Raw genomic sequence first — 13,935 nt, forward strand, 5'->3', positions numbered from 1 at the left:
GGACAGCCTGGATCCACCTCTGTAGTATATACAGCCGGCTATGGACAGCCTGGATCCACCTCTGTAGTATATACAGCCACCTATGGACAGCCTGGTATCACTTAGCCAGAGGTCTGGAAAGAGCTGGAAACTCCACCCAGCATGGGAGTCTGCGGAGTTCTCCAGAGCCCCGTTATTCTTTGAGTTCTTCACATTCCTGTATATTTGAAGTGTTTGCCTTCTTCTTAGAGCCTGAGCTGGTATTTTGACCACCAGAGACCAATACCCAGCACACACACCCTCATACTCAAAGACCACCCTGGTGGCCAGGTAATTAAAGCCACACCCGGGGTTGGAAAGAAGACTGCCTTGGAAATCACGCTCCACAACAACTCACGACCAGGTTCCTTTACAGAGAGCCGTGGTTGGCGTTGGGCATATGTGGAGAGGAACAGACAGATTCCAAATTTTGGCAGAGCACTACAAGCCAGATGTTAACCTGGAGCTGAATTGGAGTTGTTACTTTAATGACATTTCTCCCTGTCCTCTCTTTCTGCCAGGTCCCCAGTCTGTGTGAAGATCTCCTGTCATCTGTTGACCAGCCCCTGAAAATTGCCAGAGACAAGGTGGTGGGCAAGGATTACCTTTTGTGTGACTACAACAGAGACGGGGACTCCTATAGGTGAGCTCTCATACACAGACTCACCTCACAGCATGGGGCATGCGTAGCCCACCCACACGTCTGTTTGTCCTTCTCTCTCTTCCTCTCAGCTGTCCATCTGATCCACTAACAGGCTGTGTAGGCGCCTTCCTTGAGTTTCAGAGAGAGGGCCTTGGTGCCTTACAGTCCAGTGGAAGAGCCGTGTTATTTCAGGGCCAACTGCCCCGATAGGGTGGCATGTCTGTCCTTCCTTCCTTCCTTCCCTTCTCCCTTCCTTTGCTATGACCATGTGGCCAAGTTGACATTGGTCCCTACCCAGGAAAACACAGGCAGTAGCTGATGAGCAGCTGTACTGTGATGCACACAGCCAGTTCAGAGCTGGCTGGGGGCCTTAGGGGAGCTGAGAAGAATCTGTGCTCCAAGGAGATGGTCCTGGCTTAGATGTTTTTAATGAACTGTTTTGAGATGGTCTCAAAATATATCCCTTGCTGGCCTGGAACTCCCTATGTAGACCAGGCTGGCCTCAAACTCACAGAAGTCCTCATGCCTGTCTCCTGAGTGCTGGGATTAGAGACATGCACCAACATACTTGGGATCGTCGTTCTTCAAACTTCCAAGTGTGAGAATCCCACACCATTCCAGGCTTTCCCTGGGGATGAGCACACTGGGTTTGGGCTTATTAGAGACCACACTACCAGTGTTCTTTTTGGAGAGGGTTGGTTTTGGAGACACAGGGACAGTGACCAGGAAGAGCAGTGTGGGCTGTTCCTCCTAGGGTCACAGAGACTTTGGCAGTCCCTTGTCATCTCTGGTCTACAAAATAGAAACAGTAGTGATCGTTTAGCCAGCAAAGCCTGCACAAGCATCCTGAGTGCTACCTGTGTGGCAGGCACTGCTCACAGCTCTGTTCCTGGAGTCTGTTTTGTGAGGAATGCGAACGGCTAGTAACGTTAGGCACGTGCATCAGTGATGGAGATTGCAAACATATTGCTAAAGAGAACAGAGCAAGAGGGGAGAGGTAGGGTGGGTAGCCAGTGGGGGCTTGATCACAACTGTCTCTAGAATGAGTTGTTGAGTTTGCACAAGTTAGGAGCGCCCTGGGTCCCCAGCCCTGGGTGGAGGCAAGCTCGCTCGCAGGTATCCAGAAGGCTGTGAAGGTAAAAGAAAGGTCAGAAGCATAGCAGAGCCAGCAGAATGGGAGCCTTGAAGCTCCACCACAAGTATGGGGTGGCACAGAGCTTGTCCTTTGTTTGAAACTAAGAGAAAGAAAACTAGTCGTGGTGATGGCCCTTCCTACTTCTGGTGGAGGTTAGTTAGGGAATGACACACCTGAGCATGGGAATGAAATTAGTGGAGAGACCCGAGTACTGATGGGTAGAGCTTGGAAGCAGAGTGACAGCTGGGAGGTGTGGGCACTGTCTGTGGAAAGAAGAATTTGGAGTGGGAATGTGAAATGCCTTCTGGGTGGGTGTGGAAGTGCCGGGTAGGTGTGGCGTGGTAGATCTGAGAGCTGGGCATCCGGGTAGCACTGCAGGGCCCCACTGTGAAGTTGAGACCCCAGCTCAGGACAGAACTGGTCCCCAGCACATGTACCGGGCAACCCTTGAGGAGACTTCCTTGAAGGTGATAAGCATGGGGCAGGCCAGGGAGCACATGACCACAGTGAAAGCCCTCACAGGCGTGCGTGGGCTTGGTTCAGGCTTCCTGGGAAAGATACCGCTGAGACCAGTCTCAATGGCCACTGGTTCTGCTTTTTTTATTTTTAAACCTGAAAGCAGAAAGTGAGAAAGCTGTGTGCAGGAGGGCAGGGCAGGGCACAGCTTGTGCACTCCTCCCTCAAGGGCTTCAGCCCTTCCAGAGCACCCTGCAGGCCCCACCCCTACTCCCCAGGCACCAGAGGGCTCTGGGGATGGGAGCCTCACAGGGGAGCAGCGGCAGTAAGGACAAAGCTTGACTCCCCTCTCCCCTTCTGGATCTGAAACTTCAAGGTCCTCTGATTTTCTCCACACATTTCCATCCTGTGTTTGATCGTTTGCTTAAATAAGATCCTTATGGCGAGGCCGCTGCCAGCAGCGCTGCTTGAACCCTGTTAGCTGAAACAAGAAGCCTTCTGGGGAAATGAAAGGCCTGACTTTTGAAATCCAAGCATTCCTGTCCATCTGTCTTTTCTCAGATGGCCTCCATTTAAGCTTTTAAATGTGTTCTGAGTGCCCCTTCCACTAAGAATATTCTGGGTAATGTGATGATTTTCCCCTAGCTACAATTACCCTGGCTCCAGGCCTAACGTCTTGAAATGCCGTTGTAGTCTGTGAGGCAGGAGGAATGTGTAACACACTTACAGACTTCTTAGACTTCAGGCCCCGGTCTGCATGGTGATGGGTGGTTGCGTCCTAGCACATTGCTTTGTTTTTAACCGCATTTTGTGTGTGTGTCTGTCTGTCTGTCTGTCTGTGTGTCTGCCTGTCTGTGTGTCTGCCGCTTATAGAGGTTAGGTCCTGAAGGAATCAGTCCTTCCTTCCACCATGTGGGTCCTGGAGATTGAGCTCAGGTTCTCGGGCCTGGCAGCAGGCACCTTTGCCTGGGTCTCCCATGCCATGTGAAGGAGATGGCGTGGAGAGGGGGCTTGCCCTGCTTATAAGTATGCCAGGAGGTTCTCAGAAGACGCAGGGCTGGGGGAGGTGGGGTCCAGGTCACAGTTTTGGGTTCTTGCCCACTGTCCCACAGTAAAAGAGCCAAACCTCACTGACTTGTGAGTCCTGGTGACCGCCTGCACCTGTCAGCTGGCCTGGGCGATCTGAGGCAAGAAGCCTCTGAGTTTCTCTCCTTCCTTCCTGTCCTCAGCCTCCTCCTCCCTTTGTCTATTGTTTGTGTTTTGGAAATAGGGTCTAGTTACATAGTTCTGGCTGAACTTGACTCCTGTACCTGTCACACAACGGCAAGAACTACAAGCACACGCTGCCTCCCAAGCTCCACTTTACTACCTGTCTGCAAGACCCTGCAGAGTCTGTCAGTGTTTCATGAAGGCAGACATCCCACGGGCCCTCTCTGTCAAAGACTCAAGCTAGTGCTGGTCTTGGGGTGTTGTCCCCCCAACTCTGTTGGGAGTGGTGGGCGGGCTTGAACTTGGAACGGAGGTTTCTTGTTTTGTTTGGGAATTGAGTCTAGGCACCTGAACATGGACAGGTTTCTAAAGGCCCAGCTTAGGCTAGAGAGATGGCTCAGTGGTTAAGAGCACTGACTGCTCTTCCAGAGGTCCTGAGTTCAAATCCCAGCAACCACATAGTGGCTCACAACCATCTCTAATGTGCTCCAATGTCCTCTTCTGGTGTATCTGAAGACAGTGACAGTGTACTCTTATACATAAAATAAATAATTTATTTTTTAAAAGGCCCTGCTCTCTGTGGCTAGGTGCGTTTCTGTGGATAGGTGAATTGCATCCTGGAGCCCTCAAGGGAGTATACACAGCAGCTCGGCCCCCCCTAACACGCCCTGGACCGTCCCTGAGAACACTGTACCTCTAGAGCTACCCCTAAAACTCTTCCACCTTTCATGTGGCTCACGGCTAGACTGGGTACCAGAAAGATATATCTGTGTGGACAAGGCGGGGGACCAAGGGACAGCGAGCATGTTTGTCCTCTCTTAATGTTAATCCTAGATTGAAAAGGTATGAGGCTTAATGATCACTGGGGAAGGCAGTATTCAGCCCTGTGGTAGCAACGCAAGGGTGTAAGTAAGGCTTCTCTTCAGTTGATCACATCTCCTCTCCCCCCTCCGTAGACTCCCTCACTTGTTGGAAATTTCACTTGATGTGTGTGGGTGTGTTGCCTGCATGTATGTCTGTGTACCAGATGCACGCCTGGTGCCTCTGGAGACCAGAAGAGGATGGTGGGTCCATGGAACTGGAGTTCCAGGTTAGGAGCTGCCAAGTGGGTGCTGGAATCAATCTTGGAATCTTGGGTCCTCTGGAAGAACAGCAGTGCTCTCAGTGACTGAGCGAGCTCTCCAGCCTCCTATAACCTCACTTGTTAGTTCTTTCTGAAGATGCAGCCCGAGACCTCCACCCTTGGGAACGAACAAGGAAACCTTGTAAAAAAGACCTCTCGTTGCCCTCGGTGACTGAAAGTTCTCCTGGGACGTCGAAAAGCGTTTTTAAAACGCTGCTGGTCTTGGGGTTCGCTTGACTTCCCAGGCTTCGTGTATGCTTAGCCCAGTGTACTGGGAAGTGGCTGTGTTCCCTAAGGAGCTAGGCACTCCATTTCCAGAGTGTCTAGGCTTACTGCCTGCTTCTGTGACTTAGAGTCGTCTTCTTAATACTTATTGTTTGAGGGCTGAGGAGCCTCCAGCAAATCAGGGAGGTGAGGGGTACCAGCTGACCACTTTGGTGAGCAGATCAATCAGGGAAACACTGGGACTTGTGGCCAAGGCTCCTGCCCTTCTGTTGGTTCCTGGAAATAGTACATAGTAGCGAATGGTAGCCTTGTTTTCCACGGGAGGAAGTGAGGCTTGGAGCTAAGGTGTTTGCTGCTAAATTAGTCAGTCTGCCGGCTTCTGAACCTTTGCTTTGTAAGACTCTCCAAAAAGCCTCCTGGTGACTTGGCCCCTGAACCTCAGGCAGCTGAGCTGGGGCTTTATGTCTCTGGGATGATTCATAGAACTGTCTCCTCCTTCCTTCTTTCCAGGTCACCGTGGAGTAACAAGTATGACCCTCCTTTGGAAGATGGGGCCATGCCATCTGCTCGGCTCAGAAAGCTGGAGGTAGAGGCCAACAATGCCTTCGACCAATACCGAGACCTGTGAGTGACCCTCTGCACACTAGCTCTAGGGGCTTTGCTGGGGAGAACCTTGTATGAGAGGATGCCTGGGCTGAGCACTCTCCCCTGGCTCTGCTGCCTAGTCACCTAGCTTGCTAAAAGTCGGAGCTCCCTGATGCAGACATGACCATGCTACTCTGTTACCATTGACAGTTGTGGCAGGTAAGTGGGGGGAGTGCCTACTGTGTGTGCGACACAGGGCAGGTATTTTGCACTCTGCTGTCTCATGTCCTTGCTCTTTGAGTAACAGTAAGGTGCTTTGGATGCCACAGTGACACAGTCAGCATGTAGCCCTCACACACAGAGAATAAGGAGTTTTTCTAGGGCAGGGGCAGAGCTAAGACTCAAACACATCTGATCAATCACAAATGCATGATGAAAGTACAGTCTCTCTGTGAAGCTCAGGCTGACTGAATTTGTGATCGGTGTGAGAACACACCACAGCTCTTAGCTATTACAGCTATGTTTAGACTGGAGCTCAGGGCCCATGGTGACTGTCCAGTGGCCAGGGCAGAGTGAGCTGAGGTCTCACGCAGTCTTTTTATCCTTCTCTCCTTCAGTTGCATGTGTGTGATGTAGGCATGAGTGTGTGTTCTTGTGTGCATGCACATGTGAATGTGGATGCATGAGCATGTGGAGGAGGTCAGAGGTCAGTGCCAAGCATCCTCTGCTGCTGATCTGCATCTTGCTGAAGCAGGCTCCTCTGTTCGGCAGGCCTCACCGGTTAGCAAGCTCCAAGAGTCCTTCTTATCCCATACCCACCCACCCAATTGTCGGGGTTGCAGGCTCACACCAGCATGCCCAGCTCTTTACGTGTGTGTGCAGGGATCGAAACTCGGGTCCCCATGCTTGCATCTCCATGAACATAATCCAGTGTGCCTGTTTTAGCTCCTTTGTGATCTTACTTTGCACACTACCCTGGCCCACCAACGCCAGGCCATTCAGCTGTGCCACTTTTGAGATCGGGCTCCAGAGAAGGCTGTGCTTAATCAATAGAATCTCATTTTAAATTAAGTTCTGTACTAGATATATAGTAGTACGAAGTCAGTACAAATCCCCCATCTGGGACAAGGGTTGGCACACTCCCAAGAGGTGCCAGCTAGTGACCTGATTAAGCTTGCACAGTGCAGAAGGCTGAGCATGGTGTAGCCTTTTTGTATGTGGCCTTACGAGATGTAAAACTCATCTCTTGAGCCCTGAGATGGGATTTGATCTTGCATCTCTACTTGGTTCAATCCTGGTCTAGAGGCAAGAAAATTGAAATGAGAGGAACAGCAAATTTGAACAGTGACCCTGGAGTTAGGGGAGAAGGCTCCCAACTGTGGACTGTGGGCTAGTCTTTCCATTTGCATCAGGTTGCTGTGACACATTTGGGAGGAAGGGGCTCCTCTCAGTCAGACAGACAGTCACCAGGAAGTCATCAGCATGTGGTCCTGAACATTTCAGTGCCCCCCCGCCCCCACACACACACACACTTGTCTGCATAGCATCTTTGTCTCAATGTTCTACATGGTGAGGCTTTACATATGGTGCCTTTTAAGGAAAAGTTACAAGGTCCCCTTGCAGAGGATGCAGAGATGGAGAGCCGGGATTCAAGTCTCCTTGTGCTTGACATTTGTACAACTATTACCTCACAGTTAAAATGAGGTTTTGTGTCTAAGGTCTCACATCTCCTGTTTTGCCCCTTTGGGGATCTCTCGTCCCAGTGGTGCTAAAAGCCTGCTCTGCCTTCATCTATAGTTTCGCTCTCTGATTTCACCTCGCCATAAAAAGAGCTTCAAAGAAGTGAGTTCTTCAGCCCGGGTGTCCAGGCAGAGTCAGGTTTGGTGTTGTAGCGACATTGAGAGTCAGACAGTGGAAATAAGTCACTAAGTGTGACCGTGACCATGAGTGTGGCCGCCTACAGAAACGAGCTGACATGCTCAGAAGTACAAAGAAACTTAGCCAAGTCCACTAGCCAGAACATGGCCAAACTAGGGGGACAATATCATCCCGTTCTCCTTTGTTTTCTGTTGCTGTGATGGAACACTGACTAAAGCCAACGTGGGGAGGGACAGGTTTGTCTATCTTATGGGTTGTAGTTAAACATTGAGGGCAGAGGCAGAGACCATAGTAGATTGCTGCTTACTGGCTCTATTTTTGTGGCTTGCTCAGTTAACTTTCTTATATAATCCAGGATATCTTCTGAAGGGTGGCATTGCCCACAATAGCCTGGGTCCTCACACCACTTCCACATAAATCATTAATCAAGAAGATGCCCCCACAGACTTGCCCACAGGCCAGGCTGGTGGAAGCGGCTCCTCTCCCAGGTGACTGTGTTGTGTCAGGTTGACCAAAGCTAAGCAGGGCATTGGCACCCGGCAGTCCTTCTCTCATAGGTGTGCATGTGTGCAGCAGCAGGAGTGGGAGAAGAACAAACAGCAGACACGTAAGGAATCAGTGAGCAGGCAGGGGCGGGAAGGTGGTGACACACTCGCTGCCTTTCCACGAGGCGACTCTAGAGCTGAAGACTAATGTCCAAAGTCTAGGTGGGCAGAGGAGCTGTGGCACCAGTGTCCCCAGACTGCCACCCTGGACATGCACACACCTTGTCTCAGAAATCAGAAGCAGACTTGAAAACCTATTGTATCTCATAGCCTTCCATAACTTTGACAGTTTCTCACAGACACCTTAAAACTTTCTGGAAAGATGGCCCTCCTCAAGTGTCAGATGGGAGTGAGCAGTGCCTCTCTGAAATGTGTGTTGGGTCTCCACATGTGCGGAGCTGAGCTGCCTCAAGTGCTCCTGCAGAGTCCGCGGAGACCACCCAGCCTCATGGAGATCTTCAGGGCTGTGTAAATTGGTGGCAAGGCTGGTTCTGAGTAGCCACTGGCATAAGCACATGCTGTGTCTTCCTCAGTGAAGTGGCTCTGACACATTGCCTTGTGCTGCCATTGAGGCCAGGTCTAGATACGGAGCGCATTGCTCAGGACTCTGCCCCTCTTGTCTCTGCTTCTCTCCTGGCTTACATCAGGCCGTTATGGCGGACATCTCTTCTGTCACTTATTCAGGGTTCTAAGGAAGGAAACAAGATGGACTCTTCCTGCTCCAGGTGCCCAGGCCTCCAACTCTGCTGCTGAGCCAGAAGAGAGGGCAAGTGCAGGTGCTCTTAGAGATCAGGGAGGTACCCTGCCTGGCTGGGAAAGTGAGAGCAGCTTCTCCCCAAAGCTCACTGGAGGGAAAGGTTGGGGATTGTCACGTGGGTTCCGCCATCCATTGTCATCAGAGGCTAAGGAATTTCCCAAGAACATCTGGGAGGACTTATGTGAATTGAGCCACCCCATTTCTGGGGCAAATATTAAGAAAAAAAATAATCCTTTTCTCATTTTTTCAGTACCTTAGTTCACTCACCCCCAGTTCTCAGCCTCTGGGTGTTGTTTATGTGTATGTCAATGGCCCTGAAGCCAGAGCCCTTCCTGCCAGGGCTGTGGAGCAGAGGTCTTGGGTGTCTAGGTGACTTTTGTGTGGCACTGAAGGGTTTCCACATTGTTGCTGGGGGACAGGGGTGGCAGGCCATGCCTCTCTCCTCGGAGCTGCTCCTTCCTGCCGTTGGCCTATGCCACAGGAAGACTTGGCTGTCGCCCGTGAGTGGAGCTGTGAAGCCCCCTGAGGCGCCTGCACATGCCTTTCCTTCATGTTGGTAGACGGAGCAAATGCACAGGCCCCTCTGGGAGGAGACACCCCACCCAATGCTAAACTGTCCCCGTGAGAGTCTAGGAAGCAGGCTGGCTTCAGGTCCACTGGAAATACACATATCTTTCCTGAAGGAAAAGGAACAGTTGAACATCTGGCACCTCTGAGCTGGCCAGGCCATGCTATTTCCAGGAAGGCTGAGTAACTGAAGCTGCTGTGCCCTGGGCGGGGCATGTGAAAGCAGACTGTCTTCAGCTTGTGACAGTCCCTGTAGTTCAGAATTCTTGGATCATGGCAAGGTATAGAGTAGAGGTCAGGCTTGCCCTATACCCGAGCCTTCACCCACCTTCCTAGCATATGAGGAACTTGCAGGGTCCTTGTGGAGAGCCCTGGACTTCTGCCTAGCATATGAGGAACACAGGGCCATCTCTGAACCTCAGGAGCCTCTAATCCTGGGAAGGCCACAGCGGACCAACTCATCAGGAGTCTCAGTGCATTCCAAACAGAATAAGGGGCCGAGCTGCCATGGCTTGCTGCCCGTGAGCCCATGTGAACAGCATCAACACTGTGCAGATGGTCACGGTCACTGCCTGAGCCTGTCACCTTGTCTTCATTCCTAGAAGCTCTCCTTAGAAGCCGAGGGAAGGAGTGGGCAGGAACTGTGCCGGACGGCCTCAGCCCAGACCAACTCACTCAGAGATAGGGAGGGCTCAATGCCTCCCTGATGGTTCTCTGCCATGAGAGCCAAGGAGAGACTAGATTCTATCTTCAGGCCCCAGCTTTGATCCCGAGTCTGTAAAGACTTTGACTTTGTAGGGAATTGGAGGTAATCACCCGCACATGGAGTCCGTCTGGGCAGAGTGGCAGCTGGGGCCAGGGTGGCTGCCTTGCAGGCCCTCTGGCTTATATCTCCCATGGGGATTTAGCACACATGTGGGCTTGTGAACATTTCCCAATTAGGGATGAAGGACTAGCAGTCCTCAAGGTGCACAGGGGCAAGTAGCACTGGGGAGCCAAGCTGGGGCACTGCCTGACTGCCTTTGAACTCCCTTGGTTCCTGCTTTCCCTGCTCCCTGTCCCATCCCCACGCTACCTCTCCAGTCTTCCCTTCCCTCCACCCAGTCTGTCTCCACTCCACTCATTTGCTGCCTCCTGTCTTTGCCATCCTGGGTAGAATGATCACAGTAATGTTTTCCCCTTCCTGGAGAGTACCCGTGACAACAGTGCACAGACGTCTAAAGCACCAGGCTTTAGACGGAGTTGGTTTGTGAAACTGCATGGAAAATGCCTGGTGTGCTTGCCAGAGGCACCAACTATTCTAGGTCCTCTTGAGTTCTGTCACTTCCACCCTGGCCTGGGATCTCTCTCCCAAGGCCCAAGGAAGTTTTCTGTCTTCCGTGGTACAGCCAGCTCCACGCAGGGAATACAGGAGAGCAAATTTATGGACCACTGTGCAGTCTGCCAGCAGCAGCCATCCTCAGCCCTTCAGTCCCAGATCTTGTCTAGCTTTCAGTCGGAACTTCAGTGCATGGCCTGGGGAGGAGCTTAGAAGTGAATGCTCCTGTGCAGGGCAGTGGCTCCTCACTGCTGGGGATAGGTGCCTTCTCCCCAGCCAGAGCAGCCATAGTAGGCTGATAGGGGACCAGCTTCATCACCTTGATCCTTTAGGTTCTCAGAGAAGACAGGGACCTGCCCTACTCCAGCTCAGTTGGATCTGGCCTGGCCTCTGGTTCTGCCCCAAACCAGATGTTCTAACTGAGAAGGGGGGCTGGCACCACTGGCCTCCAGAGCTGATTACTCCCATATGGACCAGACATCTTGCTCTGTGCTCTGCGATCCCTTGCTCTTAGCTCAGAGCAGATAATACCTTCAAACATGCGGTTGCAATTTATTGGCCTTATAAGTTAATTTTAGGGGGTGTGCAATTGATTGAAATCAAAACTTAATGAAGGCCAGAGTCTGGGGGTCCAGGATCAGGGTGGGAAGGAGCCCTGTGTTCTTGCTTTGTCTGGGGTCTGAGAAGCTCTTCAAAAGCTGTAATTAGCTTTTCTAATCAGCCCTGCTTTCCTGGAAGAACTTTACAGAGTAAAGCAGGGGTGACGTTCCTGTGGCAGGCCCAGAAGCCTGCAGGAATAGTTGGGGTGCTCGGTAGATGGCCTTTACAGGCTCCCTAACTCCTGTTCTCGGGATCTGACATCTGAGCAGCCCTGGCCCAGGGAGGGAGGGCAATACATTTGTGTGTGAAAGCTTGCTTCCTTAGTGTCCTACAACTCTGAAAATACATCCACCTGTGCTGTGTGCTGTAAGGTACAGCTTTTCCTGGATGAAGGCACTCAGGGTCCATTCCTTTGGGACAGTTGGAAACGGTTTCCTGGGGAAACCCTGCAGAGATGGAAAGCCATGTCAGAACTGAGGATGGCCTCTCCATTCTGAGGTTCAGGCACCACCTGTAAAATCATCCTCTCGTTCCATGAGTCAGCACATGGTGGGGGGGTCATGCTGGGGGGGACCTTGGTTCATTTCTACCCTTCCTCCCTGACTAACTTGGGTATGAAGTTGACTTCCTATGACATACACTTAACTCTGCTTGCAGCAGTTACCATGGAGATGCCTTCTGAGAGTGGTATGGGGCTATTTCAGTGGTGGCCTTGGCTCAGTGACAGTTATGCCATCAGTGTCACAGGCCAAACTGTGCTCAGCCAACACCCACATAGCAAGGCATCAAATAAATGTCTGGGAACTAGAGTTAATGATTCTTGTGAAATCTTCCCTTGGGGTACAGCGAGGACACAGGCAGGCACTGATGGTTCCTATCATGGTAGCTGGAGAGTCTATTGAGCAGTCATTTATAGAGAACATCCCATGGACTGGGCCAGGCTTTGTAGATTCAGCCAAGATAGAGCCAGACCCAGCCCTGCTTCACATGACTCCCACCCAGTAGGCTGAAAAAGCAGAAATAGGACTACAGACAGACAAGTGGACAGATGTCTGTACCATCTTGTAAGTACTGAAGATGAGTCGCAGCAGGTACCGAGGAAGTAAAGAGCGGGGACCATGCCGTAGACGGTGGCTGACGGACAGCTGGGGTGGTCATCAGGTCCACCTTGCCTCTATGGAGAGCTGGTCAGCCGTGCCTAGAAAGCCTGCTGGTCAGACTAGCCTTGGCTGGTGTGAGCCCTCCACTCTGGGACCAGCCTGCTGTCCCCTAAGGAAGCATAAACTGTAGGAAGAGCCTGCGCAGAAGCCACACACCCCTTATAAGATCCTGGGGTTTCAACAGGTGTTGGAGCAGTGCTTCTCAACCTGTGGGTTGTGGCCCCCCTTGGAAAACCTCTGTCTCCAAAAACTTTAATATCACATTTCATGAACAGTAACAAAATTAGTTATCAAATAACAATAAAAGTAGTTTATGGAAGGTTGAGGACACACTGTGGTAAGGACACGGGTAAACTCTGGTCACCTGCGTCCCCAGCCTTCTCCCTCTTCCCATTCTGATGTCTTGGCTGTGAGTACAGCTCTGTCTGGGTCCTTTGGCCCCTCCTAGCACATCCTTGAGCCATAGCATTGCATAGCTGTGAAGCAGGCAGGGTGGCCCACGATTGTGCTCTGAGCAGTGGAGAGGGCAGGGCCTGATTAAGGGCAGCTCTAGACAGAGACTGCAGGGAAAGGCGCATGGTCCACAGGCACTGGCACAAGGTGGGCTTCTGAAAAGTCCCACGGTCTGGCATGGAGACTGGAGCAGAGGCCCAGCAAAGAAAGACTGACTGGTTGGTCCCAGGCTCCAGCTCTTCCCTCTGTCAGGCCAAGTGAGGTATAATTCAAGGCCCTACACTTTCCAGTACCGGGACTGCCCAGGACCTTGGTCTTGTGTTCAGAGTCCCCACAACAGGCTGAGGAAGAAGAGGGAACCAAGTCAACATGAGGCAATGGAGACCATGCAAGAAAAATCTAGAGCTGGTGAGGCCAGCATGTAGCAGTGGCCTCTCCCTGTCACTTCAAATAGGTCTCTGTCTTCAGCTCTCAAAAAGCATCTTGCTTCCTGGAGGCACAGCTTAGCACGGTCTCGGCTGTGTGAAGGGTGCGAGCAGCTAAGGGCCCAGGCCCACTGCAGTTGAGTTGTAGTTGAATTGGGAGATGGGGAGTGAGGACCCTCCCCACCCTCTGAGAATAGAGGGAGCTTCCTGACCTCCTGCCTAGACGGCAGCTCTCCTGGGGATCTCTGACACACCTCCCCACCCCTCCATCCCCCTACTCTCAGATGGGTATCTGCTGCGGTTCCCAGAGTCCCCGTAGAACTTAACGTTACACCCGCAAGAGACTAGTGTTAAAGAGCTCACCCCAGTTCCCATCGTCTGGTGTTGTCTGGGGATTGGTTGCCTTGGTATGTATGCATTGTCTGAGTTTTCATCTACTTTAAAAACAAAAAAACAAAAAAACAAAACAAATGGAAAACAGGGGTATGTGGAAAGGCAGTTCCTTTGTGAACATGATCCCCCAGAGCCAGCATCAGGGACTTTGATTCCGCCCAAATTCTGGGTTCCTGTAGACATATGGCACTCAGTCACGCTCAGGTTTCTGCGGTTCTGCATGCTGGAATAAAACCTCTCTGGAAGCCAGGCCTAGCTCCCCCACTGTCAAGGCTTTCTCTCTCCAGAGTGCCTCCCTCCCTTAGCTGAGCTGCCTTTGAACCAGACAGGCAGGCAGGCAGACAGATGGTTGCTTGGAGCAGGTGATCAAGGATAGAGTCCCCATAATGCTTTTTGAGGCAGGGGCTTTCCTTCCTGAATTCCTTGTAAGTCTTTTTTTTTTTTT

At 51.7% G+C, this 13,935-nt stretch overlaps 1 protein-coding gene across 4 annotated transcripts in view; it reads left to right on the forward strand.

The window, feature by feature from the left end:
• Nucleotides 1-13,935, forward strand: part of Capzb (capping actin protein of muscle Z-line subunit beta) — a 101,097-nt gene that overhangs the window by 65,433 nt on the left and 21,729 nt on the right. For all 4 annotated transcript variants that reach the window (XM_029475859.1, XM_021159603.2, XM_029475858.1 and 1 more), the window contains exons 3-4: nucleotides 540-661; nucleotides 5,320-5,433. In XM_029475859.1, the coding sequence (XP_029331719.1) occupies nucleotides 540-661; nucleotides 5,320-5,433 (236 nt within the window). The remainder of the gene's footprint in view (nucleotides 1-539; nucleotides 662-5,319; nucleotides 5,434-13,935) is intronic.

The sequence above is a fragment of the Mus caroli genome, chromosome 4, assembly GCF_900094665.2.
Source record: "Mus caroli chromosome 4, CAROLI_EIJ_v1.1, whole genome shotgun sequence".
Lineage (NCBI taxonomy): Eukaryota > Metazoa > Chordata > Mammalia > Rodentia > Muridae > Mus > Mus caroli.